Source organism: Arthrobotrys flagrans, assembly GCF_004000055.1.
Source record: "Arthrobotrys flagrans strain CBS H-5679 chromosome Unknown unitig_0, whole genome shotgun sequence".
NCBI classification, from domain to species: Eukaryota; Fungi; Ascomycota; class Orbiliomycetes; order Orbiliales; family Orbiliaceae; genus Arthrobotrys; species Arthrobotrys flagrans.
The window spans coordinates 4,733,728-4,759,362 of NW_027137550.1; the positions used below are offsets into that span (position 1 = coordinate 4,733,728).

Below are 25,635 nucleotides of genomic sequence, written 5' to 3' on the forward strand. Positions count from 1 at the left end.
TCCAAGAAAATATCAAGTTACCATGATGACGCTGCAGGTTTGGGGAGTTAGTAATTCACCTGCCTTGTCGAGCAAAGCCCAAGAGGTGAACCAGAGAGGGTTCGGCCACTTTCCATTATGCGCGCTCGCTAACCAAATAAACCGCGGCCAGTCGTTTAGCTGGTGACCGCCGAAATTTGTTGGGACGACGTCGTTCCAACTAGAGGCCTGTCTGCCTCGGTAATTAATCTAACTGCTCCATTTGGGTCTGGGGAAGCATACCGCTGCTAGCTCCTACTCGGATACTGCGGGGAACTATTTCTTAATAGCGAAGCTCGAAAGATCTCTTATAATAATAGTTTCTGAACAAGTTCCAAGACAGCTCGACTCTATACATGTCTCCCTTACTGCTTTGCTGGCAGATTTTGTTCTGACTAAGGCCATTTTAATCGGTAAGCTCGAGCTTGACACTTGTCTCGTAACACCAGATGCTGACCGAAGTATCAGATGGAAGTTCAGGGATGCCGTCTGAGTACGAGACCAGGGATACATATTATTATAATGAAACCACCGCCAGGCATTTGCTGGAAATTTCCTCGGTGTCTAAGTCCTGGTTACTGACATGTACGTACGCCCATGTACTGACTTTGACTATAGAGTTCGGTGAAGATGTTTAGAACACATACCCTGATAGGTCATAGTCTACCTACCTATTAATATTAGGTACCCTCGCCTTGGTTGGCATCGAACTTTAGACTAATTACTGCGTAAGGTATAAGCCCTCAAACCGATTTATGATTTATATATTATACCTACATGTTAATATTGCAAGTGTCCAAGTAAGCATTTAGGTACATGTGCTTTCAACCCGTCTACAATAAGGTAGCTAGCCAGTAGTCTGTTTGAAGCCCATATTTTTTCAGGGAAATGATACTTCATACCCCCCAATTCGCTATTTCCGTACACTCGTGCACAGCAAGAAAATATAATTATCTCCTGTGCCGGAAGATGGTACGATTCTAATCCCCTTCGAGTCCCGATTGTGGAATTATTGTCTTATTATGGTCGCTTTTTTTATAATCCAGATTCTTGGTAATCCGAATTGATCTACGAATTCGGCGTTTATTGTAATCAGTCTGTCATTTTTAGAATAATTCTGAGAGTTAAGCCGTTATTTCCCCCAGGATGTAACAAGCCTTCAGAATTGGAATAAGGCCAGTGTTTGCATTTCGCGGCAAGAGATGGAATTCTTAAACCGTCATGAAGATTTGTCGCTGTCGCAGGATAGCTTCCTTCTGTGGTTAAGGTCCATCAAAGTAAGTTTGGATTTATCTTATCAAGATAATCAGTTAAGACAAACAAGTTTAGCTTGGCCGTTCAGATATATCCAGGGACCAGCGGGTTTATATTTATGCCCGACGCCCTGTAATTCTTTTGACGCGGGCACTCCCACCACCTCTCATGGTCTTACATCTTCTAGTTCCCGTGATTGTCTGCAATGCTTTGGAAGATTTAAACACGAGGTTTGGGATTATTGTATTCGCTACAAGCGTGTTTCTAACAGCGTTGTCATTGTTGACGAACGGCAAGACATTGGGCTAGCCAGTGACACTCTACATGAGTATTCCAACCCTAGAAATACTTCACATAGGCCCTGGGTTTCAATCACCAACGTATGTGGGAAACAGTTACGACGACCGTTCTTGTTGTCTTCATTACGAATCCTGGTGGTCCTGTGAATTCGTGAATGAATCCCAGATAAAATACTATGGTCTCGGTCGCATCGCTAGATCTAGACGCAACACCAAGTACGTATAGTAGTACACGGAAGACTATATGATATCAGCGACTTCTGTAAACGTTAACAGTACACAAGACTACGCTATGCCTCTGTTTAAAGTACTTATATTGACGGATGTAGGGTCCTATCTCAAAGTCATAAGTTAAGGCACAGCGGATATATGCCTAGTACGTATTTACACACTAGTACCGCATCTCCCGGCCTGTCGAATTAATCTCCGACAGACGGAAACAAGCATTATGTGATAAAAGGCTTGGTATTTCCAGAAAGCTTGGCAATTTCGTTGATATATCCCGGTAGTTTCATCCTCGAGTTCCTGTTCTCCGGTCCTGGTCTCGTAAGTTTTAATCATCCCCTGGATACTGCTGTATATAACTCGAATATCTCATAGGGGCTCTCATAGTCGACATTTAGACTAACGCATACTATGAAGCTACCACAAATTTTGCGATACGGACACGATGGACTTGTGCACCGCCCTAATACTAACTAAGTACTTAGGTACCACGTGCTGCGGCTCATCAATTGATCAGGTCATCAAAGAGATCGACTTCCTTCAAGCAAGTCTAACCAACCTGTCTCATCCAATCGAAAGACCCAGTATCAATTACCCCGCCTTCAAAACTCCGCTCGATTCCACTTTTTACCACAAAAAAGGGCTTCTCCACTCAGATCATCCAAGACATCACCATTCCCAGTGACATCATTTAGTCGGAGCTATCGATCACATTGTTGCAAGTTTACGTAAAATTTACGATCCAACAACACAGAGTGTCAGTTCATGAAGGCTGAGAGAACAGTTGCGATCTGCAAGGGAAAGCTAAGGGAATGGGGGGGTTCGAAGCTGCATATATCGTAGGATCTAGTACCAATGGTCCGGTGCGGCTACTTGAGTGGTCATGCAATTGCGCCATTGTGCTAAGCCAGGTGTCAGATCATGAAATTAAAGAGTCTATGTCAGATTAGGTATTATAGAGAATCTGAGGAAAGTTCCATGCATGGGAGCTCTCGTAATCCGTTAATTAGGTCATGTCGATAGTAAGAACACTTAAAAAGTCTTGATGTATCACAAAGTCATCGTCAAATGGAGATCGTCACAAAATCCGTGTACTGTCCATATATAGAGACACCGCCCCACATATCGACATATCCAACCTGATTTCAAAATCCGCCCAACCCTAGGCACCCCTTGAAATAACTACCAATTGACCTCCAAGCATATGTAGCCTCGCAACGTCACCATCTTACACCTTACCCATATGCATAAAAATTTATAAATCCCGAGAAGAGAGGGCCAAGTACGTAACAAAAACCACTTCCTACTTTTGTACAACATTGACATGTAAGGCGCTATGTCACATAATTTTTAGTCCCTGGGAATTATCCGGGGTACATGTTCGTCCCTAAAGCTTGACAAATCATATCCCTCCTTGATCTCGTATTCGGAAAATATCTGGACTAAAGTATATCGTCTAGCTGTCACAAAAAAGCCTACAGGTAGTAAATACGATAATCGGTACCGTTGAATTCCGGACTTCTGCTATCGTTTTGGAAAATAAATGTTTGTCTATAAGTGAGAAAGCCTTCTACCCGTTAATTGTGTAACACTCTTCCGTCCCCAACAGTCCATCCCATGACCTTTCCTAAGCCACAGTTCTGGTCTAGACACGCGTCCCTCATGTGGGATTCACGACCATGTCTTTTAAAAATCACCAACAATCTAGAAAACACCTCTAATTTTTTGTCCAACCCTTGTCTTCAAGCCTCGGAATTACTCCGTCAATCTGAATCCCCAATATTCCACCGGTTTCAAATGCGAAAGTAGCTTTCTCTGAGGCAGTGTGACGGTAATTTGCTTCGGGCAGTACTCCGTAAGCCTTCTGGACACCGCACCCGCCCAAAGCCCTACCCTGACTCAGGGCATCGTAAAAATATGGGGTAATAGTAATAAAATTTCACCATTTTTTTTTTGTGCTACGAAGGTTGTGTGTGGTATTCTCGCGTACGAAGGAGTTGTGAGTAAGCGGCTCGGGAAGAGCCAGAAGCCGGGACAGCTTTAGTTCTCGTTGTCGGCGTGAAATCACGTAAAAATAACCTAACAACCTTAAGCAAAATAAACGAACATCGGCGATTGTGCTAAGCTCTTTTTTTTTTCCCCCTTATGATTGAAACATTTCAACATTTCCGGCTAAGAGATCATGGTGGTTCATAATGCCGGGAGGAAGAGAAAAATTTTCGGGTTTCCGTAGCCACAAAGCCGGTGTGTTCACCACGCCCGTGGTTGAACGGTTGCACATCATTGGGCTTACAATTGTCGAAATACCAAAAAAAATTTGGCGAGAAGGGTTTTCTGACCCCAGCGCCAGTGTCATTTTTATATAACCCCAATGACACGATTCCGACCCCGAACGAGGATATTAGTCGGGTTTTACGTACAAAGAATTAAGCCGGTATGCACGTAGCATTACGCAAGATCAGGGTATGCGAATGTGATCCCCAATATAAAAGGCGTCGGGAACGGGGATCGTCTTCGGAAGGATTTGGTCATGGAATGGAATGGGATTGGCGTTAACCTAAGCCTTGAGCTTAGCCTTTTCCGCATTTTTGGGGTAAAACGTTGGAGTTCTCAATTGGGTTAAATGTCGACGGGGACTGGGGAGTTTCCGTCTCCTGGGTTTTATTAGTGACGGTTAATACAGGTATCGTCATCACATCACAAAATTGTGAGCGATTGCAGGAGGCCAGGGGGTGAATCACGAGGAGCTTTTGTCTAATTTAGGTCCAGAAGAGTTCCGAACGGGATGCAAGCTCGAAAACCAGATCTCGATCGTGGGCCAGACGTTTCATTCCCCAGTATTTCGTTTAATTTTTTTTATCGCCGGCGCAAAAAGCCATGGGTTTATAGTCACAAGTTGCGACGTGGTACAAGAATTGATACTACCTATCCGAATTCTGTGAAGTGATCATCACCCGTCCTATATGCATGCACTCACTTCGGACTGTGAATATCTTCCGCAGGAGTGCTGAAGCATTGATATGGCCACGAAACATGTCAACTGCCTAGATATCGAACACACAGAAAAAAGAGAGCGCCCAGCCAGCGCTTAAACATCCCCCGGGGAAAAAAGCGATACCTGACGTTCTCCCTCTATCCTCTCAGCCACAGAACAGAAGAAAAAGTCTAGGCCGGACATGTAGGATTCTGGAACAGGGAGAGCAGGAGCGCCATGGGGATTCGGATCTAAAAAGAGAGGACGACGAACGCCTATAAAAATGATCCCCGAAGGGAAGGTTTGTCGGTCATACGGTCGCATTTTTTTTTTTTTTTTTGAAATCGCGAGAGCTCTCCCTAAGGAATCTCACCGCGCCGTATCGTAATCACGGCATTGTCAATTTAAATTTCGCTGATACGGGTTCATTCTAAGACCGATCCTTTGCTTGTTCCGGATAATTATAGTGATGTCGTATAAGATATAGTGAATTGAGCGTGAGAATGAGACTCGTGTGAAAATGCTTAAGCACTCGCGGTCATGAGTGAGTGAATGGGTGTGAGCAACCTCCTATCTTTCAGCCTCCAGGTTAGATCTGATGCGCCCAAGCGTCTAAATCTCCATACGATCCAGCCCTCTCAAGCAGAACTTAAGCAGCCCAGCTCACTAACAGGATGATCATAGGCATTTCTAATTTTCGACTGGTACCTTGTTCAGCTTTGGGTACGGAATCTCCCCAATGATATAGCTAATCGGCTCATTGCCTTCCCTGGTCTAGTTTGGTATCAATTAGTGGGGCCAGCAGGCAAGCTTCTTGCAGTCGGCGACCTGAACGGCCGCACCATCTTGAAAAAGCAAGTCCACCATACTCACACCACGACGGAAAAACATCCTTTGGACCTGTCAAAAGGTAATAGGCTGGGGATGTCGTAGTAAAGAACAAAAAATTCAGACCAAATTGTTGAATACAAGCTTTTCCGGCATTGCAATAAAGGAGGGCCACGGATTATATACGTAGCATCCATCTATAACCGTCGTGTCTGGCCCTTTTGGTAGAATTAAAAGAAAGAAAGGATGCTTTATAGTACTTACAAAAACTCCGATATCAAAATCACTATAATCTCTTGTCACCCCCTCCCGAACAGTACTTACTTACCTATATCTACCCCCAAAATCAAATACCATACTTATCGATATCTCCAAAAGTGTACAGTACAGTACAACGTTACTCCGAAAACGTTCTCTGATTAAATGATAAAAAGCGAAGACGCCGTTAACAGGACCAAAAACAGCAGTTAGCAGCCTACATTCCAAGACCCCGCGCCTATTGTACACCCATACAGCGCAGTGATATCCGAGTTTCGAGGATTTCTGTTGGTTTGAGATTTGGTACAGAGTTTACGTACACTGGGATCTATTGATAACGAACCCATCCCGCCTCCAAAAACGGAATCCGAAATCGAACATTACAGCAAGGCGAAGCAAAAGCAAAAGGCGGGTGAGCTAGGCCCTTCGCTTTGCCTATCTTTACTCCACTAGCCTCCCCTTGCAAATATTACCACTCCCTCTTCTTCCCTTCGATAACCTTCCTCTCTTCCACGTCCTTTCGCCCCGTGCGAGCGAAAGGAGTTCTTTCTCAGAAACTCCGCAATTCTTTTAATATCAGCGGCTCTCCCGCTGTCACGGGGCCGCCGATACTATTCGAAATTTCTTCCTGTTGGTGTTTCTGGGCGTGTTTGAGGTTTAGTTCGCGGGCGGCGGCTGGAAGTCGATCTGAACAATAGTGGACATCAAACTGCAACAACAGTCAACGCCAACATCCCATCCCATCACTTATCTCGTATTTAATATATACCTGGTCAACCCCAGCAAATCCGACAAAATTCCCGGCCTACTACTCTCAACGTTGGACCATACTCCAAAAGCCACCATTTCCCTCCCTCCGATCAATAACAGTCCGATAGTATACAAAACTCGAAGTGTTTCCGACATACAACGACGGCGAATACTACTGTTCAGACGTTCGCGATATCAATATCATTCCGGTAGGAAAGGATTATTCGGTCGATTATCAAGACATAGCCTTCGAGCTACATTATTACTACCACACGGCGACGTCAAGATGGCGCAGCGTTCGGCGAGAGCACGGTCGAAATTAGATAAGATTTCAAGTGGAGGAGTGGCAAAGTTTGGTCATGGAGGACTAGCTACACCGGCGACATCGACCGGTTCACCCAGCCTATCTTCGTTTTCGTCAAGGTCATTTGGTCGCTCTTCCTCAAATCAAAAGTCCGTTTTCAGGTCTTTTATAGATTCGAAATCCGATAAGATTCGGGGGACACTGGCGGAGAAGATTAGTCCTGTTGCGACAAAACCGAAATTGGACCTTGAAGTCGAGTCTGCTCCGACTCTCAAGCGCTGGGATGGTGGTGGACGATCATGCATGACATATACCGGACTTAATAGACGGGTACGTTTTCCAATATAAAACAAATCCACATGGATATAAAATACTGATTAGAAGACTTGTAGGACCCCGAACTCTGGTTCCCAGACGGAGATACCCTCGTATATCTCTCTGATAAGTTCTCAAAGTCCAAAGAGGACCAACCCTTCAAACAGCCCTCCTTTAGAATCCGCTCTTCCGTCCTTCGAGCCACAAACTCTCCCTTCCTCATCGGCTCTCTCTACGACTACGATGACCTCCCGCAGTCCCCCACAAGCATATCATCTTCCTTGATGTCTGCAGAGCAAGACATCCAATCCATCCCCTCAAATGCAAGCCGAGATCTAGAAGGCATAGCCCACGAACTGCACTTCCCAGCTCCTCGTTCGAATGACAGAGCCGCAATATATCGTCACCATGCCACCACCCGAAATTTCTTCGCCGTCCTCTTCAACCGTTCATTAATCGGTACAAGTTTCGGACAAAGTTTACTCGACCTTGCAGAAAGAATGGAATTATACATGCCCCCAGGACACGATAACATAGGTGATCTCCTACGGTATCTAACCCGCAAGGAATTCGACGACGTAAGAAACATGCCAGATCTAGCAGCGGGGACCCTCATGTTTGCAGAAAAATACCGTTTGGCAGATTTATACCGCGAAAGTTTCGTCCACTGCGTCGGGATGATGAACCGGTTGGAACTCTTAAGTGACTACCAACAGATCTCCTCCATAACCCGTATCTTAATCGACCGCGCAAGTCTTCACATCCAAGTTCGATCCGAAAACTGCGATAACCTACTTGTTCACGGCCAATTCTCCTTCCCGGAGATGTGGCCACACATGTCAGCAAGCTATCCACCCGCCAAATACGCCTTCGACCGGTTCCAAAAGTTTCTTGCCAAACACTACCAAGGCCGTTTTGGCTCGTGGCCACCAGGAGGCGAGAAATTTGGCCGTCTGCTATACCAACAATTGCAACGTGACTTCAACGCCCTCTACGACTTCCTCGTGGATAAGGACGTAATCTGGGAACCCGTACCACCGCCATCTTCCTCTGCCTCCACAAGTTCTAGCACTAGAAACGCTGGGTCCCAAAAGCTAATTAACCCTTACAAACCTGACTTCCGCGCCGACGACGCATCCCTCCAATTCACTGATATCATCATCTCCTTCGACCGCAACGGCAAAGACAAATACCCACACATCCCACACCCCTACCCCCTCGTCCCGGAGGTTAAAACCACCACATCAATCCGCACAATAGGTAAACAAAGCAACTTCTTCGGGAAACGCAATGCAAACGCCGACAAGACAATCGAGAAGGAAAACGCTCTGGCCCTAATCAAAGCCACAAACCTCGACGCTTTATATACCTCCCCAAACAACAGTCTAGTAGCGGCATACCAACTAATGGAAAAATCCGACCGAACAATCGAAATCGATCCACACGACGCAAGAAAAGGTAGATGGCTACTAATCTACGCAGTCCTTCAAACCCTCGCCACCATAACCGTCGACGCACCCGGTCTCAAATACACCGATAATGTAGACTACTTCCTCTGCGCACCCATACAGGGCGCACTACCATGGGAACAACAACCCCAATCTTCCTCTCGGGGTGGTGAAGAAGAAGATTACTGCCAATACCGCGCTCACTGCTGGACGGTACCACACCAATGGAACTCCCAAGCCTCAGCCAAATTCCTGGGAGGAGATCTACGACCCCCACCTCAAGAACATCACCAAATCCCGCGCCCACAAATCGCAATGGCAGACGAAGACATCTTCCCAGAAAGAGCAGAGTTATCGGTCTCACCAACACCCACAGACCACCACGACTATCTTGACGGCCGACCTCCAAAACGCAGAACCCCAGTCACAAGCTACGCATCGAGTAGCTACGTCCCCATCAACCTCGGAAGAACTAGCTTGCAAAGTCGAAACAGCAGAACAAGTCTACATTCCACACATAGCCACCATACAACCTACCGCAGTGGTCTGGAGGATCTAGGAATCGGTCCCGGAATCCTAGAAAAAGAAGATTTCGACCCCGCTGCCTTCGAATCCCTGAACGTTCTCGCAATGAACAACCCATCTGGAACGATATTAAGCAGTGTAACACCGGCTATAGCCTCCAGCACCGCTCGTCCTTCCCAAACTACACCCGCAGTAGCAGGTATCAATACCACCCGTCACAACTCCACCGCTTCCTCTCTTCCGAACGTTCAATACGCAAGGGGGGAAGTAGCAGTGACGCAGACGACGAAGACGACGATGTAGAAATGGATGAAGAACATGATCCTGGTGTCTTTCTAAGCGCCGCTGGTCCAAGGAGTAGTAATATCTCGAATATGACGAGGGGTAGTAGGGAGAGTGGTGCGGCGGGGATGTATGCACCGTGGGGTGGAGTTGATGCCATCAGACGATGAATTTTTTCATTAACATTTTTTTAGTTATTTTCCTAAATTATACCACCAAAAGTTATCTTTGCTTTCTGGATTTCCATTTATAAGCAAGCCGTCTCCAGCCCTATCTCCTTTGTCATCACTTCTGGTTTTCATCACAATCAGCGTCAATTTTTAGCATACATTTTCAAATTTCCTTGTTTATCCACCCGGGCAACTTATATCCAAAATGTTGGCGTTTTTCCCTCTTTTCTTTCCCTTCCACAAATCTATCTGTCATCATATCTATCAATCCCCTTTGTCATCTTCCCATATACACAAGTTATCCCCACATCAACCCCGACTATTCGCAAAGGACGAATAAGACTTTGTACTTTTTACCTTTGGTCTTCTGATTGTTGTATTCATATACATTTATATGCTGTCTTCTTTTGTCTTGTCTTTTACATTCTATACATCAGCGGCATTGTTAGCTATAGTTTAGCGGAACCCTTTGTATTTATACTACTATCAAAGCTATTCCTACTATTTTTTGGAGTTCTAAAACGTATTGGAAATATCTATCTAGAGCTAGTTATTACTACGAGTGGCCACGATAAACACGTAGAGCAGGATAGGATCGAGAAGAACCGATAAGGAACCGTAACAGCTACCAAACGAAAACTAGGTCGATATAACATCGCCGACCACACGATGAAAGCCACTAACCAAACCAACAACATCAAAGACTAGAAAATAGAAAAGAAAAAAAAATCTAAGCCTTCCTCGACTTCCTCCTCACACTTCCCTTCCCAGACGTCGCCGAATAATCCTTCGATCCACCATCAGTCAACACCGCAGTCTCCATGCTAACCTCAGCCTCACCCTTCGATCTAGTTCTCGCTGGTGTCTGGGGAGTCTTTGTGTCCGGGATAGCTTTCAAAGACTTCTTACTCCTCTTCTTGGACTTTGATGAACTAGAGGAAGAGTTCCAGTAGAAGATCATTTGGGCGGTTAAGACGGCGTTTAGGATTGCGCCGCCGAGGTATCCCCAAAGTATTAATGGGTCGTCGACCTGTTTTATATCGTTAGCAACCGTATCAAATCAAGGAAGAAACTGGTGGGAATATACCTCTTGAAGGGTAGTAAACACTCTAGCCAAACTTCCCGCCAAAAAATTGAAGACGGCAAAAGCACTAAGCTGACCCGTTCCACCTTCCTTCCAAACCGTATAAATCTGCGGCACCTTACTAGCCAATGAAATCGGAATTGTCGAAGCCTGAAAAACCGTCATAGCCTTCTCGGACACCACATCCTGACTAAAAAGCGCGTAACTCGCCGCCGCAAACCCCGCGATTAAAATACCTGCATAACCCCCCTTTCCAGTAAAATGTAGTATTAACACCGCAATCACCAGATTCTGTACAACTATCAACGCGGTTTCACCGAACGTACTGAACGGGAATCCATTTCTAAAGTTGTAGGCGATGGAGATGGCGTAAGCTCCTGTTTCGAGGAGGGTGGAGAGGAGGGAGAGACCGGATGCAGAGTTTGAGTTTATGATTTTGAGGATTTGTGGGATTTTGACAATTGAGGAGGCGGCGATGATGCCGATTCCTAGACCCTTGGAGATGCCGAGTTTGATGCAGGCGTGGTCGGTGATGTCGATGTTTTCGATGAGGGAGGTGTAGCAGTGCGGGCCGATGAGGGAGATGCCAAGGTCTTTTATGGGGGCGGGGAGAGAGGCTGTAATGGGTTGGAGGAGGGGGCGGATGGTGTCCATGATGATTGATGGTTGGTGGTTGATGAAGGATGTTGAGGTTGAAGTTGAGGCGAGTATAGGAAAGGGTGTAACTGTCGCGAAACCAGAAGATAGGATGATGATGACGTGGGGTTATCGCAACACATCAACACACTTCCAAATCACTGCTGACTAATCCTCTTTGAGACTATCTCCGGCCTCGAGACTACGTCTATCATAGAAGGCTGGAAAGAACGGTTATAAAACCCAAACATCCGGCTTCTCATATAACTTCCAAACCCTCATCGTTCTATAAATCCACCCCCTTCTCTGCACTAAATAGAAATAAATCCGTCTAATCTCCTCGGATTGATTTGGTTGGGCGGGATCACATTCGTCTAGTTTGTCGAGAAGGCTTTCGAAGTGGAGGTTGTAGATTTGCCATAGTTCTTCGCCGGGGACTTTGAAGCAGCGGGGCATACTAGAAAGTATTGTACGTAGTATAAATAAGAGACAATTTAGAGAGGGTGTAAGTACGTTTATGGATTAATGTTGGAATAGACGGGTCAGGAGAGCTAAGTCCTGGGGCATTAGCGAGGAGAAGTTTGATAGAGAATCGGAGGTTGCAATCCAAAGCGGAAATTTTCGAAACCTGTTTATTCGATACCTATTTAGCTGATGCATGCGAGTCACCTAAAACAAGGGCGGGAGTAAACGAGATTCTCGAGGTCTTCCCCGAATACGTAATTGTACGTAATACATCCTGACATCGGAAGAATAGCCTATATTATTAAGTAATCAAGATCATCCAGATATAACTTCACTGAACTCCCCCGGCCACTTCTTTGTTGCTCTCTGTCGTCCAGTTGAACAGAGATCTAGACTGTAGATTGGTCTAGTAATATAAACAAACTAAACCCCGGGCACGAGTATTTCTTCCTTCCCCCTACCCACAATTTCCTACATACCCACATAACCGTTACACGCAATTTGCGGCCACCAGGCTACCTCAACCAACCTAGCTCATCGTGATGCTTGAGTAAACTGTAAGTCCCTATAAAGAGTCTAGGATTTATGACGTGCAGGCTTAACTAACCGAGTTCCTGATCTATCTAGAAAGGCAGGTGATACAGCGTAGGAGAAGTTGGATCGAGGACAATATTCCACAATTTGGAGTATCCAACCATTCACCATGCCGATAACTACACTCTCAAGCCTACTCCCTCACTATTGACGGAGATCTCCTACGGGTCTTCGCCCTTCTTTTCCTATTTCCGTGAGCTCCTGGGACCCTCGATTTCCCAAATTTAGTTTTTGCGCAGCAAACTGATTATTATGATTTTATTATTAAAAGATGAATCGTCAAGGAGTTTTTGCTCTTTTGGTGGGCGTAAGTATGATTGAATTTAAGCATCTACGATGATTAAACGTTAATTGTGTCCCTATGACTGTCGGTCAAATCTTTGTGGGATTTAAGCAGCTAGATGGAAGTCAAAGAGGCCCTCGCAACCCTTGCCTCAGAAACAAAGAGAGATTCCAGAAGTTTGACGGGAGGCTCTACAACCAACGGGAAGAGATATGGGAGGTGAAGAGGGCCCTGGGAAGGGTCGAAATAAGCCTCGAGATTTTGAAGCTTAAACGATGGTGGTTCTGGTAACCAATCGCGACTTTTGGCCGCACACGTAAACGAGGAGGAGTGGGCCTCCTTTCCTTCGGGGGGGTTTTTTTTTTCTTTTTTTTTTTTTTTTTGGATTTTTATTTTTTATTTTTGACTTTGGTGTTTGGTTTGGTTATGGTCCAGAGCCTGGGCATCAGGGAGGTTGTGAATGTCTGGGCCTACGAGAGCGTATACAGGAATGCAGGAGTATTTTAATAGAAACTGGGTTAGTTATATAATATATGATTACTAGAATATACGTTATAAAGCTAAGTAAGAATACATCAAATTACATAGACCCATAGCAGAAAATCTAGCTGAATGGACCAAGCTCTAATGGTGGCTCATCCGTGTTTGGCGCAACATAGGGAAAGGTTTTGTCAAACTTTGCACAGTATTCCACCAGTATATCCTTCTCACCTTGCGTCTTCTTATCGCCTTTTCCAAGGGTCTTCGTTACTTTTTTGGTAAGTGCAGCTCGTAATGTTAATTTCGTTACTAACGTTTCGCCAGGTTTAGTGATATCCTGAGCTACACCCCTTAATGTCGAGTTAGGAAGCTGTGTTTCATGGAAGTTATTTGTTAGGAAAGAGTTCTCCATCATAGTACCAGCCAATAACAGTGTTTGCGAAATACCTGCCTTTGGGTAATCTTCTAAAAAGTGTAGCAGTGGTGGAAGGTTCACATTCGGGGTTACTGCATCCTGGAACTCATTTTTCGCGCGAATATCCTCCTTTTTTTTGAAGAAACAGAGTAAAGTATGTCATACTATTATCTGCCATCTCGTGTCTACATACCCTAGTATCTATAGTATCATAGATACCTATCATGGGTGTATCTAATAGACCGATATATTCGTTATATTCCTCCAACGAAGCAAGGCCTCGCTCTACCTCAACTTTTGAACATTGGTACACCCGTTAAGTAGAGAAAAAACTCAAAATAGCGCCTTTATGATGCTGGAGTCGGGTCGGGAAGATGAATTCCTCTTTCGTGAGTTTACCGTGGGTCTGTATGTACGCTAACATTCGTAGACTGGGTAAATATGTAGTCCATGTATCTAGGGCTAAGGAGAGTAGCTAAAGTCGAGAAATCAAGAATAGTTAGTTAACTAACTGAAGCTCAGCATTGATATTTCGATACCAATATATCGATACACCAAAAAAGTCGTTTTTTAACAAGGTGGCAAATGAAACGTTAATGCGGAAAGTATTATATCCTCACCATATCTTTTCTTAAACATGTAGATCCGTCCCGATACCTTTTCTAGTCCTTTTCGACATAGTCTGCCGTAATATCCAAAAACTTGGACCAACTGTAAAATACGATATCAGAGTCCTCGTTGATATTCAAGCACCGAAGGCAATCCTCTGTATCAGGGTCGGTAAGATTAGGATCAGGTACGAAAGCAATTGGCTTTAATTCCATCAGAGAGTTCTAGGCAATCAAGTTGAGGGATACTGTGTCAAGACCTTCTTTATAGAATGGTGAATCTTCCGGAAAAGACAGATTGGTCCAGAATAATACGAGAAAACAAAAGGGCTAGTGTGAAGTAGCCGTGATACAAATGGGTTCATGGTTTAGATCTAGATATTTTCAAACGAAATATATGAATTAAGAGTATAAGATAATTCCTAGATTGGGGTATTTGGAAGGTACGGTGCAATAATCAAACCGGTACCAGATCGCGGATATGCAATAGAGGTGTTTATTAATTGTAAAGTTATATCGGATCGTACTCCGGGGTAATAGGTATATATAGGCATTAAATTTACCACTGCACAGCACGGAGATACCGGTGTTTGTCTTGTCTGGGAGTAGATCGCGATAATACAGCGGATTGACGATATGCACCTCAAAACCTTGTGCGATTAGGTAGATGCGGCCTAAGCTATGCCAGTTGCGAGGACTACTGGCATTCCAAGAATTCATTTCCACGCCAGTTTTACAATTTATATCTATGTGATATCACAATCATGACCAGTCACAGCTGCATAGGCAGTGAAAGGGGTTTGGGATGTGGATATATAGAACTCATGAATCTAAACTAATCTGGGACGCTCGAAGTGAAGAGTGAAATTAGGATCGACAAGCAGATTGTACTAGTCATTGAATTCAACCATCCCTTGAAGTAGTTCTGCTTTACAAAGAGCCTAGCTAGGTGCCTTGCAGAATTAAATGCACTGAAGTCGAAAACTTTGTATAACATACCGGCCTGCACTGTGCATCCTAGTTAGGTGAGGTGTGCTAGTAGACTCGGCTTGTGTTGTGGTCCCACACTCTGCACGCATTAAATCGCGAAACTACCCAAGCCACAGTTAAGCTAGCCTCGGGGACCCTTGTGCTGTTAAGCCACTTTTGAACCTCCAGCCTGTCAATCTACTTTTATTCTATCATCTAAATTCTCGAATTTTCTATTTACCACAGCATCCTTTTTGTAATCAGAACCATCGTATGTTAGACTTCTTGCCCTGGCTTATAGTTAGAACATCAATTGGGGTGAAGAACTAATATTCACATTACACTGGATCGAATGGCTCAGATAGATACAACAACCAGATACATACCACGCGCCATGGCCGTTCGTAACTTCATAGTCATATTTATCTATTGGCGGAATTATAATCCAAGAGTATTTCTTCTGGAACCAATTGGAAGAGTTCGATCGAAGAATAACCCATAAATTGACCGCCAAACAGCGTACAAGACATATGAATGGGCTACGACGCAAAAACAGAGCGAGAATCCGAAGGTCTACCTAGAAACAAACCTATAGACAAAAGTTCACGACCTTTCAAACAGAATGCCGGAATCAACACTCTATACCGTTCTGTATGTTCTGAAATCTATACCGCCCCAGAACCACACGCCAGGTCTTACAATTCCTATCCGATTAGATGCAAGCATCATTGATGTATAAAACATTTCGTTCCATATTCTACAACGGGAATTAATTAAAAGTAGAGATATAGAATACGATAGCAGTTCAGTATTATATAAAATCCTATTCAGAAACAAATCAAAATTTTATTCAGAAACACTAGCTAATTCTATAAAAGTTCTAATGAAAGTCTTTACATTAATTGGAATGTTCTTGGTCTCACAATGTTCATGCTATTGGGCTTCCGTTCAAAAGAAATCTTTGATCTGGGCGGTAGGCTTTTTGTACTGCTTCGGCCCGTTCTTCCTGACCTGCGTCTTCTGCTCAAATGCATAGGCAAAATTAAGCAACTTTTGCTCATCCCACGCTTTCCCAATGAACAAGAGCCCAAACGGTTCGTTCGGTGCAGTCGTTACTACTCCTCTTTCATCCTTCTCTACCACCAGCCGTGTCTTTCGAACGAAATCCTAAAGGCACCGTAACAACTGGTAACCCGGCAATTGCAGCAATATCAACCGGAGCGTAGTGTGCCGGCATGATTAGAGCGTCTAATCCGTCTGGCCCCCAGCAGATGCGAGCGCATCTAATATACCGCCTTCGCCACCGAGACGAAGGCGAAGCTGGGTGAGGTTCCATGCCGACTAGCAGGTATTATCTTCACAGGGGAGCATTTTAGTGTCCGCTTCCCAGAGGAATACGTTGCGGTTAGGGTATTCTTCTCTTGGATCTGAGATTGTGTAGTTAATAAGATCTTGGGCGTCGTGGAGACTATTCGGGTTAACTGCCAGGTCGTTTAGATATTTCTTGATGTTTGTCTTGAATTCCATTCCACAGATTGTGTACAGCGTGTAATCGAGAGTAAAGGCTTGGTATTCCTTGTAAGCTATGAATTCCCGATTTTCGTATATTGTGGCGCCAAGATCGCGGATGATATCTACTGCCTTTTCAAACTCTACTCTGAAAGGATCGGTAAGATTCATTATGTCGTTTATGACAGCGTTAGGGATGCCTATCTTAGCACCTCGGAGAGAATCTTTGTTTAGGTCTCGCCAGTATTCCGGGATTGTGTCGAAAGGTATTGCAGAGGTGTAGTTATCCGCCGAGCATTTACCGGCGATAGCAGAAAGGATGTATGCGGCGTCCTTGACAGTACGAGCCATAGGACCTATACTATCCTGTCGCTCTGAGAAGGGTATTACAAGAGTGCGAGATGTGAGGCCCATGGTAGGCCTTATCCCTACCAAGTTATTCCGCTAGGCAGGAATTACAATCGAACCCGAAGTATCGGTTCCTAAAGCGCCGAGGGCGAGGCCGAGGTCCGCAGCTACAGCGGAACCGCTGCTGCTACCTTTAGGACGCAGGCCTGGATAGTATCCGCTGGTGATCTGGCCGTGACGGGAAGACTAGCCGGATGTACTGTTGTTGGAACGATGGTTGGACCATTGTGACAAACCTGCCTTGCCAAGGATTACCGCACCGGCAGAGCGTAGTTTTGCGGCCACAGTACTATCTCTTTTGACTTTTGCGCCTACCAGGGCGTAGGAGCCCGCCGTGGTGTTAAGTTTGTCAAAAGTCGCGATATTGTCTTTTAAGAGAATAGGGACGCCGTGAAGGGCCCCCGGATTTTACCGCGGGATCGCTCGTAGTCGAGGGTTCTGGCGATTTTTAGGGCATCAGGGTTTATTTCTTGGACTGCGTGAAAGGTGCCGTTTACTTGTTGTATGCGAGCGATGTAGGCTTGCGTTAGCTAGTAGGAGGAGAAGCAGCCGTTGCGGGAGTGGGTAGAAATGTCGTCTATAGTTATGTCCATGAGGTCTGGGAGGTCAGAAGGGTTTATTTTGCCTGTACCGTTGTATTTTAGTATTTCTTGTTTGAAGATGTTGGATGCATCGTAGAACATTGTGGTGAAACTTACAGGGACACACTGGGGAGGCTGTTGCGATTGATAGTGGCCCCGGGAGAGCCAAGAAAGTGAACGACCAGCGCTTTGGGAGATGTATATGCATTTTGTGATATTATTATGTTAGGTGTATCTGATTCGATACTTCTGGTATACTTACTCCAAACATTGCACGGCTTCTTATATAGCCATGCGCGTAGATCCAAGGACTTCCACAAGTGGAACTGCGCCACGATGGAGGTGTTTTGGGGCGTCTTTCTCACACACCAAATGAAATTTGGTTCTACTACTACTGCAAGCCCCCCAAACATTTTTGCATTTTGCATGTATCATGTACGTTTCCACAACTTTCCGTCGAAACCTGTGTCGCACTCACACCTGAGATTCTCGTCGAGCGAAATGTTTTGATTCGGCGGGGACAGAAAAAGAAAATCAGGAACACTGTGTGTATTCTCTTTTGATATCACCCCCGTGGGCACACGGCATAGTTGTAAATTGCCAAGTTGCTACTGGCACCCCTTTCGCCACTCAGGCCTGTCACATATGACGCAAGATTCTGGGTTTAAAGTATCTAGTGTGTGCTTCCCTGTATAATATTTCCATTCAAAAAGTCCTCCAGACAAGCCTTCAACTATGTCCACAACCACCGACAACTGAAATCTCAAAATTTCAGGCCCGGAACATGAGCAACGAATCCAAAATTACACCGTACCGCATGTGCTGCATAGCCGTACTTTTACTAGTAGAAATCAGCATATTCTAAACTCGATACAATGAATGATACATCAAGATCACCACATTAGTAATATGGCAGGCTTTCGAGCCCCTTTGAGCCGCAAAGCATATATCCAGTACGCGCGAAAGCTATGCTACTGGAAACATGCTAATAGTCGGCTATTAGGGACAATCGAACAGATCGAACAGAGTTGACTTTCTTGACGGAAGTCATCGACAAAGTGGACAAAGCTTTCAGTTGATGTCCACCTCTCATACCTACTGGCCTGCATATCTGGTGCAATGAATTGTGTTGTGAATATGCAAAATGCAACAGGCGGCCAGTTGAATACCCATACGGTTGCTATTGATCAACCGTGTGGACAGTCGACAGGGGAGAATCAACATGCAGCATAGCTCTTTATACGAAAGTGCGCGGGAGAACCTACTAAACTATCTCGTTTTCGCATAAACTGAGGTTTCTGACATCACGGACCTAAACCTGGCTACAAAGCTTATCCTTATAGAAGGCCAGAGTCTTCATGATTGTTTACAGAGGTTGATTGGAGAATGAAATTTCCTGATTGCGATTGAAGTGAATTGTAAAGTGGATGGATATTAATCACACGAATTGAGTTCTGGTTAAATAGACAGAATATAGTCTGGTACACAGGACTGAATACAGAGCGATGAGGGAAAGATTTTAGAACGCGGGATTCATAATGTGTTGCGGTTATGTAGCCGTAGTGAACCTGGAAGTTTGAGCGGGCGATTTCGGTTTACGATGTGCCCAGCCCCGGAACAACTTCCAACACGAAGTTTGTAAGTATAGCCCTAGCGACGAGATAGTCGATATAAGCGGCTGTTTTATATATACATAACTGCTTAAGTACTGACTTAAGTAATGTACGGTACATGACACCGCCGACTTCGCTCGCAAACGATATCGTGTTGTCTGGCTTTCGAGCTAGACCAATATCGTGGGAAAATTCACATGAAACCCATCTAGCAAATAGTCTACGCCCAAACTTAATTCGAGGCTAAAAAAGATTGTATATATACCAATGCGACATCGAATTTGCCACCTTTTCACCAATATTTAAAACAAAATTAATAGGGGGTCCTCAGACTAATGGTCATGGGAATCACCCAGATAGTAGATTCTGATGTCGATATGTCGAGTCGATTTGACGTTCGTGAACGTGGAAGTCGACGAAAACATCTTTGATAGCTACGCTAGCGATATCCCGCGTTAGGACAGATGACCTGATTTCTCCTCACACCGAATATCGGGATGGTGGAGGTATTTATAAAAATTAATTCCGGCGGAAATATTAATACATGATCGATTATCTAGATATCGATAGAAATGCATGTGAATTTGAAGAATCCGTGGTACAATTTAGTCCGATACGGTCAAAGGTGCATTGTGACCGCGAGGATTCCGATTAGGTAGCCTGCATGCACGGCAATATCTGATAAAATAAAACAATCTCAAGATCATGCATGTTGGCAACTGACTCTCCTAGAACAAGGGTTGAGTAGCTCCCCCGCACTTGCAGCTCCAAAGGCTTGTAAAGTGCGGGCGGGACACTTACCCCAAACCAAGTTCCCACCTCACCCCGCATGATAACAGGTAAGTATAAAATGCAAAGGGAACCCATGCTCATCGGAGGACACGCAGACACACCTGGAACTTTTTCCGAGCTTATGTTAAGGAATTTCCAGATTCGATTTAAAATATTTTTGGGGGCGTTTGCATATTGCAAGGTCCCCGACTAATTGCAAGGTAAAGTTTGGTGAGCTCTTCTCCGAAACCAAAACTTCGTGGAGTTAGTGAATACACTACTGTGTCGGCGAATCTCAAAGTTTTTTGCTCTTGTCCATAACATGTATATCTACATAGATATATGTAAGGGAGAAAGGAGTAGTATTGTGTAATAGAGCATCACATCTGATTCCGATAAATAAATCGAGTTTCGGGAACGGCGAAGGAACCCGAGTGGTTCTTTTACTTCTAAGGTACGCGCATAGGGAAACTTTCCGCTGCATGACATATCTCAAGAATGTCCGGACGGAAGATCTTCAGAATGTTCTTATTCTTAGTAAATGCCGAAGCATTAGAGGCTGACGATACCTTTCTTTTCTTCTTTCGCCTATAAATTTAAAGCGCTAGCTGGGGAGTATAGAACAATGTCATGGATCTTTCCCTGAACAAGAGCTTGCTCACTTGACCCATTCTTTAAACTAGCTTTACTCCATGTCTTAGGTCTTAACGTACTTCGTCTTTGTTTTCATCTTTGATCCCCGCTGTACTTAAATACATGTCGCCTCTGTCGCTGCAAAAGTAAAAATAAACCGGAGTCAAGCTCCACGTGTGCACATTTTGTTAACCTGCCGGAAGCTGCTGTGGTTGATGTCGAAGAGTGGAGTTAGAATTTAATAGTGGAGTGGGCCCCTGGCAGTGGAAGAGTGGCAGGTATTAAGCCTTTTTCCCCAGACATTTTGACTTAGTTAAAAAGGACCCGCCAGTTCTTGTCCAAGTCAAAAGTCAAAAACTAATTTAACATTTCCCAACAGTTTATTATCTCATTTTCTATATTCTATCTTCGGCATATTTATTTCAAAAGAAGGGTTCTTTAGTACCAAATTCGACCGAGTCGGGATTTCCTTGTCGACTGCACAGTCCCTGGCATACATTATCCATCTGGATCCCAACAACATCGGACGAAACGCTTCAACTGCCCTCTCGCCCTGTTGCTGGCCTGGTATACCAAACTTGCGCCGTGGATAATCTCGTGCGACAACTGGCCGACTCGAAGCTAGGATGCCCAGCCATTTCTAAAACCTCATCTCCTTTTAAACTTCTTCTCCACTCTCCATTCACCAAGAACATCATCATCGCCAGCTTCAATCATGTCCTTTCTTCAGCAGCAGCCTCTCATCCATCTTAGCTCCGGTACCTGCGGCCCAACACAAAAGAACTCCAACAAACCCTCATCTCCCTCGACATCACCCCCATCATCAAAATCAATTCTTAACCCTTTACTCAACTTTGTCAAACACCCTGGTGATATCATCCGAGATTTTACAATCGACGAGGCAGGCAAGCAGAGGCTAGTCCTTCAAGCTCGCCTCAAAAACGTGAGTTGTCTTTCCTTCCTTTCCCTTGGAATATCCCGTCGCCATGTTGCTTCCTCATGCAAGGCAAGCATGGTGTGTCTTGGCATTACATGTGCATGGCGATGATGATGATGAACGTGGGTTCCCTCGGTTGATAGTTGTAGCTGACCCACTTTTTATTATTTGACACAGGCGAAAACTCACACAGAATGGATCGAAGCCGCCACTTTACTCGACGAATTCGACGGGAACAATCGGTGGAAATCCGAGTCGGAATCCTCGGAATATGATGCCAACCAGGTTAAAGCACGTCTCAACCAGTTGGAGGACGCTAGGATTAGTGGGGATATCGGAAGAATGTTGTTCCTTATTCGCACGACCCTGACTAGACACCTCGGCGGCATGGGAAATGTTGAGGTACGCTATTATAATCATACAGGGCAATGTGCAAGCTCTGAGATAAAGCTGCAGGAACAGGGCTAATGGGAAGAGTAGCTTTATCGCCACTCCTACACAGGAACCAAATACCTGATCGAATCGTACATCGAAACGGCCCTTGCAACTCTCGATGCGCTGGTCAATGCCCCCTCCATAGACCCACACCTCTCCCCTAAAAAAATCCTCGAATCTCTAGTCGCTACACGTCAGTCTTTCGGGCGAACAGCACTTTTACTCTCTGGTGGGGCAACCTTCGGAATGAACCATATCGGCGTCCTAAAGGCTCTTTGGGAAGCCGATCTTCTGCCACGAATCATTTCAGGTGCTTCCGCGGGCGCAATTGTCGCTGCCGTTCTCTGCGTCAGAACCGATAATGAAATCCCTCACACCCTCGAGAATTTCCCTTACGGAGAACTCGACGTATTCGATCATGCTATGGAACCCGAAGGTGTAATGGCTAGAGTCGGGAGGATGATCAAAATGGGCGCTTGGATGGATATTGCGAACCTTACGAGAGTAATGAGAAACATGCTGGGGGATATCACATTTCAGGAAGCCTACAATCGCACCCGCAGGATTTTGAACATCTGTGTTTCGCCCGCTAGTGTCTACGAATTACCACAGCTGCTAAACTATCTGACTGCCCCTAATGTGCTCATTTGGTCTGCTGTGTGAGTTTAACCTCGTTTCTTTTTTTGAATACCGTCGCTAACGATTTTCAGGGCCGCCTCATGCTCACTTCCCCTCCTATTCACACCAGCCTCGGTTCTCGCAAAGAACCCCAAAACCGGTATCGCAGAGCCATGGAACGCATCCCCCCAAAAATGGATCGATGGCTCCGTAGACAACGACCTACCAATGACGCGACTCGCCGAGATGTTCAACGTCAACCACTTCATCGTCTCCCAGGTCAACCCCCACGTCGTCCCCTTCCTCAAAAAAGAACCCACCAAACCAATCAACCCACAAGATATCAATAGCTCCAACGAATCCCGTTGCTACGAAGCTTGGAAGTCAACACTTGTCTCATTGGCTATGGGGGAAGCTCTGCATCGCATAAACCTCCTAACCGAAATGGGCATCTTTCCTACATCGTTAACAAAAGCCAAGTCAATATTATCTCAGAAATATGCAGGTGACATCACCATATTCCCAGAGGTACCACTGGTTGACCTGCAGAAGCTTATCAAAAACCCAACCCCGGAATTCATGATCGAAGCCGGGTTGAGAGGGGAAAGAGCTACCTGGCCGAGATTGAGCAGAATCAAAAATTGCTGTGCGATCGAGTTGGCGTTGGATAGATGTATTCACCAACTACGCACAAAAGTTGTCTTCAGCGGCTCGCGCGTCGACCTTCGCCTTCAAAATATCAGCAATGAGAAAAATGAGGAGTCGCAGAATACGTCAAATATCTCACGGAAAAGACCAGCAACTGGCGATCCAGCCGAACTCGCTAGTTTCGTACCACCGCCTCCGCGACCTGTACTCCCCACGATGTCAACCGAAGGGAATAGGCTTAGCTATCCACCCGTCACTACACGCGGTAGATCGCATAGCACAGGCCCACCACAGCTCCCCCAATTCTCACCATTAATAACTCGAACTCTAGCTTCCGGGAAAAGCTATTTTGAAAATCCCGTTCACGGCTCTCCAAACTCTTCAAGAACATTACACAGCATGAATTCCGCAAAACAAGTCGCCCCGAAATCTCCAAAGCCTTCCTCTATTTCTTCCAACTCGAACATAAATCTAACCATCGGCAGTCCATCTGCCACAAAACAAATCCCAGACGAAAACACTGGTATTCATTTACGGCGGACAGGCAGTCGATACCGCCTAGTCCGCCAAACCCCGTCTTCCGAGCTCGACCCCGCAGATGCAGAGGACGAATCCGCTGCCATAGCGGGAAGTAGTGAAGACGAATATCCCTTTCAACTGCCAGAATCCCTCGACGGCCATGAGATCATTGATTTAGATCGAACGCCTACGTCGTCTTCATCGAGTTCCATTAATTTAATACCATCGTTGTCTGGCGAAAATGCCCAGAGCAGCCAGACGATGAATCAATCGTTATCACTTCAGCGGCGGCCGTTCACTAGTAGGAGTACTACGGCACTTCCATTGTGTAATATACACCCGCATGCACATACAAACCACCCGAGTAATGATGAGGTATACTCGTCTAGAATAATAACCAGCAGCGGCAATAATCCAAGACAGGATAGCGAGAGTTGACTAGCTTTGGTTGATTTATCCTTCTTTTGAACACTTTCATTTGGATGATTAGCTTTTAGCATTTTTTTTGTATTATTGGTGTCCTTTTTTGTGTTTTATTTGGCGTTGTTTTTTATTTGATGATATTTGTAGGAGAGGGTTTATAGGATAGGTTGCACGCATGGATAGCACAGTAGAAAGGGATGTTGTTGACCTAGAGTTGGGGCTGGGGTGATTAGAAGCGGTATACATTTTGATGCCAATAGATGAATGTACTTCCTATATATTTTGTATACTTCGCTTCATTATAAATCCCGATATAAATAACCTCGTAACCTCTCCCTTAAATACCATTTTCATTCAAATCCTAATCATGCAATAGTTATATATACAACTCACCCAACCCTGACCTTAAGCAAGACACCCGGATACTCCCCTTCATAAGCCGTCGGATCCGGCAATATCGAAAACCTTACTGCATATTCATGTGGAACCAAATCATCACCTACCGAACCTTTTATAAGCGTTTCTATTTCATCCAATGCACCGTAAAGAATTTCTTGAATGGAAGCGTTTGGAGATGTGATATTTAAGAAACCGAAGGAGGAGGGGATGGTGGTTATGTAATCCTTTTGGTGTTTGTGAAAGAAGAGGGTGAGTCTGTATATGCGGTAGATTTTTTTGAAGCCTTTCATCTTGTTGTTATCATGGTTATTTGATGAGGAGTTTTGGGGGAGGAGGAAGAGGGGTTCGGAGAGAAAAGGGTGGGATTTTGGGATTACGTGTTCGGTAAACGTGGGGTCTTGGGGAGAGTTTAAATCTTGGGGGAGAGGGTTTTCAATGTTGATTTCGAATGATGTTGGTTTTGAGATTTGGGAAGTGGGAGATAAAGTGATCGATGAAGTGAGAAAAACAAATCTTCTGGTGTTGATACTAAAAGTTGGAGAGTGGTGGCGGTAGAGAAGCTTCTGGATTTGAAGCGAGGAGGAGGAGGAGGAGGAAGAGGAGTTGATGTCGTGGAGGGTTGTATATCGGGTTTTTTGACAGACCGGGGAGGAAAGGATTGTAGACCAGAGGGTGCAGACTTGGATGGCAGAGACTTGGGATTCGATGGGAAGTTGGATAAGGATTGAGGTTAGAAGTTCGGGGGGATGAGGTCGATTGGTGCTGACATTTTTGAAGATGATCGATGTTAAGCCTAAGATGGTGGGGTAAGTGTAGCTTCGCGGATCCCTCTTGTGTTAGAATGATGTTTAAAAGCTTTGGCTTGTTGTGACCAGGCTTGTTAGAAAACGAGAGTTCTCCATTCAACCTCAAGGGTCATCGAAGCCTGCAGATGGTGAAATAGGCCAGACGACTGCC

The 25,635-nt window shown here is 45.1% G+C and overlaps 5 protein-coding genes across 5 annotated transcripts; 3 read left to right on the forward strand and 2 right to left on the reverse strand.

Moving 5' to 3' along the window:
- Nucleotides 1-22: 22 nt before the first annotated feature.
- Nucleotides 23-739, forward strand: DFL_004413 (uncharacterized protein; the record flags this gene model as incomplete). Its single annotated transcript, XM_067633504.1, has 4 exons — nucleotides 23-46; nucleotides 257-431; nucleotides 487-603; nucleotides 681-739. The coding sequence occupies 4 exons, from the start codon at nucleotides 23-25 to the stop codon at nucleotides 737-739; spliced, it is 375 nt and encodes a 124-aa protein (XP_067491665.1).
- Nucleotides 740-6,892: 6,153 nt separating this feature from the next.
- On the forward strand, nucleotides 6,893-9,501 carry DFL_004414 (uncharacterized protein; the record flags this gene model as incomplete). The annotated part of the gene is made up of 2 exons (XM_067633505.1): nucleotides 6,893-7,240; nucleotides 7,303-9,501. The coding sequence occupies 2 exons, from the start codon at nucleotides 6,893-6,895 to the stop codon at nucleotides 9,499-9,501; spliced, it is 2,547 nt and encodes an 848-aa protein (XP_067491666.1).
- An 879-nt stretch (nucleotides 9,502-10,380) lies between these two features.
- DFL_004415 (uncharacterized protein) lies at nucleotides 10,381-11,388 on the reverse strand (the record flags this gene model as incomplete). Its single annotated transcript, XM_067633506.1, has 2 exons — nucleotides 10,381-10,680; nucleotides 10,738-11,388. 2 exons carry the CDS (start codon nucleotides 11,386-11,388, stop codon nucleotides 10,381-10,383), a joined length of 951 nt encoding a protein of 316 aa, XP_067491667.1.
- Nucleotides 11,389-16,525: 5,137 nt separating this feature from the next.
- DFL_004416 (uncharacterized protein) lies at nucleotides 16,526-17,107 on the reverse strand (the record flags this gene model as incomplete). Its single annotated transcript, XM_067633507.1, has 1 exon — nucleotides 16,526-17,107. The coding sequence occupies one exon, from the start codon at nucleotides 17,105-17,107 to the stop codon at nucleotides 16,526-16,528; it is 582 nt and encodes a 193-aa protein (XP_067491668.1).
- A 4,307-nt stretch (nucleotides 17,108-21,414) lies between these two features.
- Nucleotides 21,415-24,294, forward strand: DFL_004417 (uncharacterized protein; the record flags this gene model as incomplete). Its single annotated transcript, XM_067633508.1, has 4 exons — nucleotides 21,415-21,642; nucleotides 21,814-22,038; nucleotides 22,117-22,730; nucleotides 22,782-24,294. 4 exons carry the CDS (start codon nucleotides 21,415-21,417, stop codon nucleotides 24,292-24,294), a joined length of 2,580 nt encoding a protein of 859 aa, XP_067491669.1.
- Nucleotides 24,295-25,635: the final 1,341 nt, after the last annotated feature.